General features: G+C 39.7%; 1 protein-coding gene across 2 annotated transcripts in view; it reads left to right on the top strand.

Annotated features, from left to right (window-relative positions):
* NRG3 (neuregulin 3) overlaps window positions 1-12,526 on the top strand; it is a 366,572-nt gene that overhangs the window by 336,159 nt on the left and 17,887 nt on the right. For both annotated transcript variants that reach the window (XM_032445355.1, XM_015866076.2), the window contains exons 5-6: window positions 425-527; window positions 4,789-4,915. In XM_032445355.1, coding sequence (XP_032301246.1) covers window positions 425-527; window positions 4,789-4,915 — 230 coding nt within the window. The remainder of the gene's footprint in view (window positions 1-424; window positions 528-4,788; window positions 4,916-12,526) is intronic.

The following is a 12,526-nucleotide window of genomic DNA, read 5'->3' as shown; positions in this document are numbered from 1 at the left end:
CAACCCTTATGGTAGCTAAAAATGAACTCCTGGGTCTTATGGGACTTTGGGAGAGCTCTGATGGATCTTGCCTTAAGCCAGTTAAGCTCTGTGGTTGTCGGGCTCTTTACCCTATTGTCAGTGGAAGGATGATGTTCTCAAAAGCGGGAAAAGGGCATGTAGGGCAGAGAAAATGTTAAACTTCCCTTATTTTTATGCTTATGTATCTTTGAATGTGTTTGGCAGCCATTTTGTAAAACTTTCCTAGGAGACCATGAGATGAGAGGTTCAGAGAATCATGCATTCTGTTGAGGAATTGGATGACTCAGACCTCCAAAATCTCACATATTTGTCCATCAGTAGTGAAACCATGTTGTACAGAAATCCATTTTGTACAATTAATGTTTTCTGATGCCTTCATAATTCTCCATTTTGCTGTTCACAGAGAGCGAAGAAATTTACCAGCGCCAGGTGCTGTCTATTTCCTGTATCATCTTTGGCATAGTCGTAGTGGGCATGCTTTGTGCAGCATTCTACTTCAAAACAAAGTAAGAGCCTTTGTCTAGTGTGTTTGTTTTTTAGCTTTCATACTTTTTACTACTTTCCAGTTCTTCAATTTCTCCCCTCCTTTTGAAGCTGTTGTTACTTCCAGACAGGTTAGAACAGTTCTCCATAGCTAGAATATCTAAGTTAAAAAAACAACAGGACAACCCCACACACAAAACAACAACCACCTAAGCAGAAATATTTAATAGCCTTCTTGTTTTCCAATACCAGGAAAGAAGATATTGTGTCCCTTCTATTCGTTTCTCTGGACAATAATCATCAATAATCACTTCATTATTTTGAAATTAAATGGTTTATGATAGCTTTTTTTTTTTTTTTTTTTCCTTTCTTTCTGCTTTTTTTTTTTTTTTTTTTCCTTAATGTCCCTCTTCTTTAGTATGCTGGGAGTAAAGGTGAAAGATAACAATGGATGAACAGTTCTTTGCAGATAATGGCAACCATTAGCTGAGAGTTGGGAACTGATGATGTGAGCTGCATAACTGAGTATTTCTAGTGTGCAGGAATGTGGAGCTATACAACCAAGGTGGAATCATCTGTACTAAACTTTTTTCAAGGAAAACACTTTCCATTTTGTTTTTCTTTATCTCCCCAGTGAACATTATCTTTAATATTTATTGCTGTGTGTGTAATTTGAGTTGCACAAACCTCATGGCAATTACATGGCATGCTTGTCAATGCTACTACGCTATAAATATGTCCTGCATGGCCATCATCCCTCATTTCTGTTCCAACTAGAGTTTATGAGTGAACATGCATCAATATATGTAGTACCTATGTGAGGCTAGCCATGGTGGCTGAGCATCAAGAATATGGAGGTTTCTACTATTTAGAAGTTTGGATGATTATCTGAATACACACATACATACTATAGATTTATTTTAATGGGAAGGAAATTTGATGAAAACTAGTTCTATAGGAAAAATAATAATAATATTTTCACAGTTCTCTCAGGAAATGGAGAAATGCACTCTGGAAAAGTCACCAGACCTTTTTTTCCACCCCCTTTCCGCACAAATTTTGGCAGTACTATGTGCATGATTTGAGTCAAGACTTCAGCTGGTTCATGTCTTTTCTAAACCCCCTTACCTGTTCTAATGACTTGAGGGATTCCATTTAACTGTCCTTTTGACCCAGAGTCTGACAAGGACATTAATCAAGAGGATTCTGTGGTGTGGCAGTTCCTCTCTGAAGACTCCTAGGTTCCAGCTTAAATTGTTGGCAGAACCAGCTATATTGCCAACCAATTGGAATGTAGCGGAGGAATGGGAGAGAGGGAGGGAGAGAATAAATTTTTCCTGGCCTTCCTGTAAAGGATTTTTACTGGTGAGTAAAGATGCAGGAAGGGCAGATTGGGTAAGACAGCTGGAAGAACAAGAAGTTAGCTGTTGAGTGGGGTATGAATAACTAATATTCATAATAACAAATGTTTGGGTTTTTTTGTGTTTTTTTTTTTAATCTGAGTTCCTCTTTGTCATGCACTGTTGGAGGGCATGGTGGAGAGCTGGGTAGGAGCAGCCTTCCAAATATCTTAGTTGTGCTGGGATGGGAGAGCTGTTTTTAGAAACAATGAGTAGAAATAATGCATCCAAAGTTGCACTCACAGAACCGTAGTGGTTCCTATCTCAGGTTTCTATTTTATTATTGGTTTTAAACTGATAGCTAAGAGTCACTGGGAAGAGTTGAAATGTACTTATGCCAGATTCTGGAATCTTAAATTTGGGGAGTATTGAGAAAATGAGCACCTTCAGTTCTGTCAAGAGATTCATTCAAAGACAGGAAGCACAGCAGTGTTAACATCCTAATCCCTAAGTCCCTGACTGTGGTTCCTTCTGGCAAACTGTTCAAAGAGTCAGTCTTTATACTGCTTTGTTCCTACCTTCATGGGAGGATGCAGCATGCCTATTAGTTGCCTAGGTAACCGAATCCATGATGACCAGGCAAGTGAGATAGTAGAGTTTGCCCAGTCTAAGGCAAGAGGTGGGAATGCTGCAGCTATGCAAAAATAGCAGGAGATGACAGTTGCTGAAGAAGTTAAGTAACACTGCAATTTCTCTTGCCTTTGAAATTGATTTCCTAAATGTTCTCACTGCTCGTGAGGCTTTTTTCCCCCTTTTGTTATTAGCACCGTTCCCACAAAATCCTGGAAAGAGTCACCATAACTATTCATCAGTCTGAGTGCTGCTTTTCTACTAATGCCTGGACTCGAACTTCAGCAAGTGATCGTGGTTGTGTCTCAGGCTCACCTCAGTACAGGTCAGCCTGGAACACTCCGTTCAAAAGGGTGACTTCAAGTCACTGGAGACTAAAGGAAACATTTTGTTCATCACTCTTGATCTGAACATATAGTGCACAAAAAAGTGCCTACACTGGGTTGCATAGAGGCCACATAAAACAGTATTTTTATCTTTGACACTGCCCAGCATCTCAAGGGTATAAAAGTGAAGTTAAGGGTGAAGCAGCCAAGTTAAAATGAATCAACCATTATGTGTGTTATCACAACAGATTTTCAGGACCTTTTCACCATGCAGATGTGTCTCCATCATGCTTACAGGTTATCCAAGCATTCCTCCTATCTGGGGGACGATCTTCTTGTTTAACTTCTATCAAATATTACTAACATCTAGGGAAACTGAATGGTGCACAGTCTGGCAGGGGAAAGGATGTTTATTTGAAGACGCAGACCCTGACTTTATTAGTCTGATGTTTCTATAATACCTCCTGCTAGACATATGTGATTTGCTATGCACCACTGCATTAAAAATCTTTTTAAAAACTATATTCTCTCTGAGGAAGTTAGAACTTCATAACTAAACACTATAACTTTCCAATCTTTCATTTCAGAGTAATGAAGAAATGACTCTTAATTGTTAACAGCAGAGGGGAGTCCACAGTAAAAAACAATGGGCTTCTCTTTATGGCTTAGGATTTTATAGATGACCAGTGACTTCATTTACTTGCCAAGATAATACTTAATTGCATAATATCTGTGAAGACGAACACAGAAAGCTCATTTGTTTAGAAGACTAAAAGTGTGAAATAAATATATTAATTAGTAACATTGAATTATTAATTTCAAGTTTTATAATCCTGCATCCTATCTTCTGGCAAAATAAATATGCATAAACCTAATATTAATGTTACATCGCATGAATGCTAAAGGTAAACTAATTACTAAATTGTTTTTTTCTTAGCATATTACCTTTTTTTAGCATCTCAGTTGTAATGTTTAGAAATCACTTGATGCCTGCTGAAATTTGGCTCAGTACCAGCTAATGTCCAGAATCAGAAGTAGGGCTGCTATTGCTGGCCGGTCCTTGACCTTGCTGGGTGGGCTCCAGGGTCTTTGTGGGATCGCTGCATGCAGTGCGTCTGCTGAGGAGAATAAGGTAGGAAGGAAAGAATCGAACTACTGGGGACGTGCTCCTTGTTTAGAATTGGCGTTCTCCAACAGCGTATCTTTCCAAAAGAACAGTCTGCGATTAAAGACCTCCAATATATTTTGCTGACTATACTTGCTTAACTGAGTTTTATGTGCTGGCAGAAGATAAAATACTTATTTAAAATAGTGTTTTCTGCCTCTAATCAACAATAATGTGTAGAACTTTAGAACTCAGTTTGACAGTATAGTATGGCAGAAAGAGAAAGCTGTTTTTAATCATATAGTTATATCTTGAATATTGCAAATGACTCATCTTAGAGGCATTGTCAGCTGTGACATAGTGGATCATAGTGTAATATGTCAAAAATAGCCTCAGATACACTATTTATGCTTTTTTTCAGATTAAAGCATGTAAGCAAGAGCTGATGTATGCAATATAGTAGGCGAAGTCTAATGAGCTGCTAGCAGAAATGTTTGATTCCGTCACAGTTCTTATAACACACAGAGACAAATGCCTGCTGTGTTTGCCAAAATCTCCAATCCAAATCTGAGCAGAATGCTTTTTTAAATACCAAGGCCTCCTTGCAAGCTATTGTTAAATGTGTTATAGCTAAACATCCAGATTTCTGTGCTAGAACAGCCAGCATGCTATTGGAGTAATCTGAGAATAGAAGATATTTTTGAGAGAAGAGCCCTTTTCCTTGACCGCTGCATTGAAATATTAGGCACTGGTGAATTAACTCAGCTGGTTATTCCGATGTGGTGAAGTTTGGAAAAAAAGGCCCCCTAGTTATATAAATATCTTGGCTATAGTAGGAGTTCAAACTAGCTTTTACTTACATGAGTTTTATTTCTCTCTGCAGGAACCAAACAAAGCAAATTCATGAACAGCTGAAAGAAACACAGAATAGGAAAACCTACAGCCTTAATGCTTCCAGCATGATGGCAAAGTCAGAGTGTATGGCACAAAGCCGAGTCCAGCTGCAAAATGTAAGTAATCCTGCCAGCTACAACATTTAATAGCCTGGCTGCATTCCTGCTGCTTATGGCAGAACATCACCATGTTGCTATTAGCATCAAAGCAATGGGAACGAGAATTCTCTCATCTTTCATAAAGTATTTTTTATCAGGATTGTTAATGGAAAACACAAAGGAGAGAGTTTTTTTTAAGAGAAGTTATTTCAATGAGTTCTGGGGCATTTTGCTCATGCAGTAGAGCTTGCTGAGCCCCCTAGTTCTGTATTCAACACTGAAAGTGTCTATCTGAGCATTTCCCCATACCTGAGTTCGTAAGTGTGGTTTATAGGTGAAGTGGGGGACTTGAGTCTTGACTGATTTTGAATCTTTCAATATAGCATCTTAATGGATCTGTGGGAAAAATGTAGAGATGAGACACAATTAATTCAGAGTAAATTCAGAACCTAGACCTAAAGTTAGACCTATAAACTAGTGCCCAAGGTAGGCAGTGCAGAGGGTCTCATTTGCCTGGGTCTTGAGTTAAATAAAGGGACTTGAGATAGTAGAAGGCAGTCTGTTCAAACTAAATTTGAGACATGTTTAATCATGTTCTGAACATAATTATATGTGAGCTAATAGAATCCCACAATGATGAAATGTGTAGTTAATTTTAAACAAGGAAATGGGGGACAACTGATATATTTAGCCCTCTATAATGATATATTTAGCATTTTATTTTCTAACACATGCTTTTTCCTTTCTCCCTTTTTTACAATTTGGTGCTTTGAAACAATTGAAAACGATGTTGCTAGCAAAGCCAAAATTGGAGTATAACAGGAAACGCTGAAAGATGTTTTGAATCTTTTATAAGTGGTTAATTCTTATAAACTAAAATCTCAATTGTGCGTCTTAAGAAATATCAAGCAAATTGCCATTAGCTTCGATTCACGGAATAACTGCCCTGTTTGCCAGATTCCATCTAAATAATGGGAGTCTGTCAAAAGGGAGTTCTCATGCCCTCTTAGTCACAGATGCTTCTACTCCTGATTTACATTATCAAATGAAAGCCCTTTTAAGCAGTCTGGAGTGACCTGTGCTGTGACAGAAGAACACGACTTAGAGAGCTGCTTGTGCTCACCAGAGATTTTGTTCTGTAGGAGAACCGTTGCTGTTGTCATTTACTGTGATTCAGGAGAAAATCAGAGAGGGGAAGGTAGCTTCACTAAATGGACACTGACAGTTTTGGGAACCTTCCATAGTTATTTGTTTGACTTTATTTATTTCCTCCATATTTTACTTAAAACAAGCTGTTAGGAGCGTTGCTGGTTTGTGATTTGCAAAGACCTTTTGTGATTCTTTTGTTCTAACACTCAAACTGGGTCATGGTTAACACTTTTTTTTTCTCTTCACTGTAATCCAGTGCAATATTTTCACAACCCATCATCACAAAGAACTATTTCGTGTCCTTTTAGCATCTGACAAACACATCCACAAACTTTAAGTCATTTTCTTTTGCCATAACAACAGCTATAATGGCTGAGACAGCTGTTTCTGGATTCCAAATATTAGAGATTTAAAGCCATGATTATTCTTTATTTCAGGCCACATTTGTTTTTCAGCTTTTAATGCTGTTCAAACCAGAGCTCTCAGTGCTGGTAATTAACACACCATTTTCTAGTTCCTGTAGCAACTAGCAGGGAGCAGTTTTATCTTTGCTATTAGTGGATTTTTCCTCTGGGAGCAAAAATACTAAGAAAGAAATGCAGAATGACCTTGCTCAGGATGTAGTGTAACTGTGCAGGACAAGAATGGTTTCTATTGTTAGAAAGATTTTAGTGCAGGAATGCAAGTAGGCAGTTCATGAAATATTTACAGATCTTGGCAGATTGGAGAAAAGGAAAACCAGGCAAAGGGGGAGAAATTGACAAGAGAGCAGAAAAGGGCTACTCCTATTGCTTAGGAGTAGCTGGGTATCTCTCCATGAGACCCCAGGGCTCTGCCTTGTGTGTATCAGCAGGGCAAGGCAGAGACCAGGTGCTGGTGGGCAGCTTCCCAGGGCTCATTGCTGTGGAGGTGCTGTAGTCACTCCGGAGGTGGTCTCTGTGAGGTTCCCATCTGCAGCTTTGTATGGATTTGGGGAGAAATCTTGGTTCTTCTTATTTCCAGGGACCAATACAGAAACTTAAGGAAATAAAGGTTGTTATTTTCAAGGGTTTTGCTTTATGAAATCCTAGCAGCCTTGTTTTTCCTAATTCAAGTGCTCCTTTTACGTGGGAAATCTGTCTTCCTTATGTTCTGTCCTCCTTGCTTTTTCTGAAAGATTCACCCTTACTTTTCTCCTCCCTATTCATAATAGAGCTAGTGGTGCTTTCATTATTTTATTTTTTACCCTGCCTTCTATTCTCTGTGTTAGTTCAAACCTGAGAACAGCTGAATAATGTTCCTCATTCTTTCTTCGTTTCTTGTTCTTTCTTCTTATGAAGAAAACTTGAGGGAACTGGGCTAGGTTAGCTTGAAGAAGAGAAGGTTCTGGGGAGATGTCATTCCGGCCTTCCAGTACTTGAAGGGAGTGTATAAACAGGAGGGGAAATGGCTGTTTACGAGGGTTGACAGTGACAGGACAAGGGGGAATGGTTTTAAAATAAGACAGGGGAGGTTTAGGTTGTACCTTTGGAGGAAGTTTTTCACCCAGAGGGCGGTGACGCACTAGAACAGGTTGCCCTAGGAGGCTGTGGATGCCCCATCCCTGGAGGCGTGGAGTTGGAACTGGAAGAGCATTGTGGTCCTTTTCAACTCAGGCCATTCTATGATTCTATGATTATTCTTGATGACAATTCCAACGTCTATACCAAAAGAGCCCTTGTATTTCAAGTCAGAGGTTGCTACATTTAATAATGGATGCATGTTGCACCGCCCTAGGAAGAAGCTTTACATGTAGCAGTTAGTGTTTCACGTGTTTGGGGGCGTTAAAGAGCTTGACCAGTTTCAGTGTAGTACTCTCTCTTCATTATTTTTGCTTTCCCTTTTTACCTTTCACTGGACTTCAGGAAAAGAATTCATTTTTGTTACTTAGTTTAAATGTTAATTTTGAATATCTTTAAATGGGAGAATCTATGTAAATGCATCAGAATTGCTGTTAAAAGCCGGGGGGGGGGGGGGGGAAGGAAGGGAGGAGGGGTGGAGAAAGAAAGAAAATTCAACTTGAGCTGCATTTTTTCAACATAATAATGTTGCTTAAAAGGAAGGGGGGGGGGGGGGAAAAAAGCCCTACCACATTTCATTTTTTGAACAATTATTGAGATGTATTATAAATCTACATTTTATTAGGGTTTTACTCTTTATTTCTGCAACTGTTTGGATTGCTGCATAAGGGAAATTGGATCAGCTGTTCAAGTTAAACAATAGAATTGTCAAGAAAGAAATAATAATATGGAGATGGGTAGGTATGAAAAAGAGGCTTTCTGGAACTGCCTCATTTTAAGAAGTTGCAATCTTGTTTTATTTTGCCCATTCTCTGCTCAGCGCGATAAAAACAGGTGAGGAAGAATGGCCATGTCCTGAAATAGTCAGGCACCACGAGTACTGTTGAAGCCTTTGGTGTGACAGCTGCTAGGTGGTCTGCTACAGTGTGGTGTAGATGTGGCTTTGTGAACTGGTAAATATCTGCAACAACTGTACTTCAAGAGCTCTCGTAAATACTAGGAGCATACTATTCAGATTTTTGGACCCTTTAAAAAGTATCCTAAATGAGCGATGCCAGCATACAGTGGTATAATAATGTTGGGAAAGAATAGGCCCATCTGGTATGCAACAGAGCATGAGCTTGCTGATACAGTCATGGACGTAAACCAAGCTCCAGGTTGAGTGCCATGCCTCAGCCAAGTATGAACCATGTACAGGTCATGCCATCTTCTAGCAGCATAGTTAGTCCTCTTTAGTGAGGAGAGCTACTGCAAGCACATTCATATACAGCAGCTGGCACTGGGATACAGCCCAGATATTTCAGTGTAAGCATAAACAAAGTAGAAAGTGTCTGAGGAGTTTGGGTTTGCTATGCTATCAATTCTAACCAGCTTGAACTGGTTATGAAAAGATGTAGTTCTTTGCAGAACTAACCAACAGCTCTTTAATGTGAACATGTGGAAACTCACCTTGCTTGGCTGGCCCCAGTGTTGAGGAAGAATGCAAGGAGTTTTGGAGATTTAAGCCAAAATGTGGATGTCTTTCTGTTTGCATCAGCAGCAGAAATATTTTGAAGCATCATATGCTTTTTCTTCCTGCATTTGAATCTATTACATCTCTTCCACTTCCTTCCTTAGTGGAGAGTGGAGTTGTGATTCTGTGAAGTATTCTCTGTGAAATCCTACTGCTCAGAGCTGGTAATTGTGTTCACCTGGGCTCTCACTATCGATTCCATCGTACAGTAGAGGATACAAATTAGATAAACAATGTGGTATTCTGTAAGCAGGATTCATAAACAACAGTTTGAACAGAGCTATTAGTCTATTAGTATTTATCTGCAGTCTCCTTCAAGGATACTCCTTTTCCCAAATAATTGGACAGCAATGTGCAATTTCTTACTAGGTTGTCAGGGAGCTTGAATTTGGATAACTATTGCTACATTTTGCTCCGCGAAAGGTTAGGTTCCTGTCTCCTGTATTCTTTTTGTGGTTGCCCCATTTTCTGTACACCATTTTTCTTCTTTACAAATGCAAATGTATTGATAATCTTGCAATAAGTCTTCAGTCAGAAAGAGAGTAATGTGCAAGTTCTTAATGGAGGATCTTTGGGGTACACAGGAGATTAAGATTTATTTTACCAGGCGCGTGAAGCTTCGAACTTCCTATTGTTATCTAAGTCTTCCCAAAGAGATTATATCATCTTTGAGAGATATTTAATGAATGCGGTCCATAATGCTGCAGCAAATGGTTCCATGTCATCATACCCAAGCAAGTCAGGATGCTCAGCTGCCCCTCATAGGCAAACACTCTCAGCACCTTACACACCACCCACAGTTCCACTTCTCTTTCTCTGCAGATCACCAGGCATGGGGTCTCCCAGTGTTTATTGCCTCCTTTTCTACACCTTGATTACAGGGTTTCTTTATATTACCTTACCTTTAGAACACCAGCAACAACAAAGGCCGCAGAAGACTTGCCATTCCTTTTGTGATTCTGACAGTTGGCGTGGTTGTTTGCAATAGCCTTTTTCATCCTTATGCCATTTAATACCTTCTCCCATGAAACTAAGTGGATCTATTAATTCCCCATCACATCGCCTCTGAGGTGCCTAATATGCTTTTCATGCTGTAGCATGTGGTACCACTTCTCACTACGCTTGTTTCTAACAGCTTGCAATCACAGGCTTCAGGTTTTTTATATTCTTATCACAAGAGGATGAAAATTCTTTTTTTGTGACTTGTTGACATTTGTAAGTAGTAAATAAACTTAGTCACTGTGATACAAACGCAATTAGTATACGTTGAATACCAGACAAAGGCATTTTGCTCTTTATAAAGATGAGTGTGTGTTTTTACTTCAGTTGCGATGTGATTTATCAGCTAAGGTCAGGAGCAGATTTCTCACTTAAGTAACTTGCGACGACTTTGGAAGAACTGCCATAATAGACAGACTTGAGCTTGCTGGCCTCTGTCTAGAGTGCTGGCAGCCAAGCACAGGGAGCAGCTGTAAGGATGCTCAGTATTCTAGCTGACAGGCTGGTAGGGCAAGGCCAAGCCCTTCCTCAAGAAGCATTAGTTCTTCACCTCTCTGAATGTAATGCAAGTCTAATACCCTCTGCCTTCACAGTCCTTTTTGAGTTGACAACCCCATCTCACCTCTCCTACAGTGCTGACATAAATCTGCACTTTATTTTATGTTATTATTTGAGAGATACCTATCAAGGAGAAAGAGGGGCTTGTTTTGTTTTGCTTAACCTTAGGACAACAGCGTCTAGCTGTTCTGTAGCACATATGAGGTGTTTGTCACCTGTGGATCCTGAATTTAAGAAAGAATGGTCCTAGGCACAGAGCAGGGAAATGATTTGCAGTGATACAGCAGGTCAGTGGCAGAGGCTGACTCCTTGCAGAGACTCATTTAGCGTTAGCCAGTAGGGGGTGAGATCTTATTGTCAAAGCATTTGTGTAATTGCATGTAACAGATGATTTTCTACGTGAAACCTTGGAGAAATGAAAATTGCAAAATGCTTTGTTTTTAAATGCTTTCATTATTCTTTATTTGCATCAGCATTTCTTTTACATCAGCTCAAACAAGCACACATAATTAACCAAAAAGACAATAAAACCATTTAAAAAACAAAAGAGAACCACCCGATACATGTAAGATTTCAGGGATGCTTCCAACCTCCCAGAGCAGTACAGTACTCTGACAGTGCTTCACAGCTTATCCCTTGCAGGGGCTGAGTGTTTGGCAGCTCACAGTGAGCAGAGGGCTCTGTGGGGTGCAGCTTGGATGACAGCTGGGGACTGTGGAGCTGGCTCCCCTATGGCACAGCTGGGTGGCATTCCCCTGTCCCACACTGGGACCATCAAGCATCTGCTTGATGCTTCTGTAAACTTCTCTCAGGATTCTGATGTTTTCCCCCAAAGACTGTGTCAGAGAAGGAATGTGGCATTCATGGTTAAGCTGGGAAAGAGGAAACTCAGCTATGTCCATTATCTATATATATCCATTCTATGTGTGATGTGCTGCATCTAAATGAAATTGATTCCATTGATTGTTCAAATTCTCAATGTGTTTGCACCCTCAGTTGAAATTGATCTTATCAGTGTAATTGACGCTGTGGCTGTTGAGATAATTGGGGAGCAATGGATCTGGAAGTGTCAGGAAATAAATGTTTGAGTAAGAAGGAAGAACCACCCTGTGCCTGGGCACTGATAGCTGCTGAATATTTGGGATTGCACTGAGCAGCTCATGGGGGGACTGTTCTTCCTCAGCTGTGGTGAGCAAAGATGCTCTTCTGTGTGTGGTCCACCCCAGCCCACATTCACTTTAACCATGTGGCAAGTGGCATAGCTCATCCCTGCTTAACCTCTGTGGTTCACTTGATGCTCATGGTCCTAAAAAGCCATTTGGACCTTCAATTTAATATCATGAACAAACCAGAAAAAAGACAAAAATTCCTTCCTAGTGCTTACAACTCATTCTTCCCATAGCTCAATTGTCACAAGCACGAGCACCTTAAAAGACATGCTTCCATCTGAATGCTTCATCCACATTAGTGACAAATGACAACTAAGATGATTGTAACCGGAAGAAAAACGAGTGGAATATGTTTCATATTATTATTTTAGTTGTGTTTACTTCGTGTGCAGTAACATTTTGCATATAGCCACTTTCACAGTTTTGCCTTCAGAAGCCAGTAAGCAGCGATTTGGGCCCTTTTCCTGTGGGTATTTCACACAACAGAGAGAGAAAGAAGAGAGAACTTAGAAAAATCTGTTGTTTTTTATCAATAGAAATTGGTCACTAGTAGACCATGACGTTCTGTGAACATACTCTTAAATGGTTAGGAGAGAGTAATCTTGTCAGAATTTGCTTTTTAGTTTTGCTGAACTCTTAGGAAATGCAGATAATTATAATACAGGGGAATCAGGAAATAACTCCTTCTTTTTAAGGAGTTCTC

This window comes from Coturnix japonica, chromosome 6 (assembly GCF_001577835.2).
Source record: "Coturnix japonica isolate 7356 chromosome 6, Coturnix japonica 2.1, whole genome shotgun sequence".
NCBI classification, from domain to species: Eukaryota; Metazoa; Chordata; class Aves; order Galliformes; family Phasianidae; genus Coturnix; species Coturnix japonica.
The sequence above is the reverse complement of the archived record's forward strand: the minus strand, read 5'-3'. Positions and strand labels throughout refer to the sequence as shown.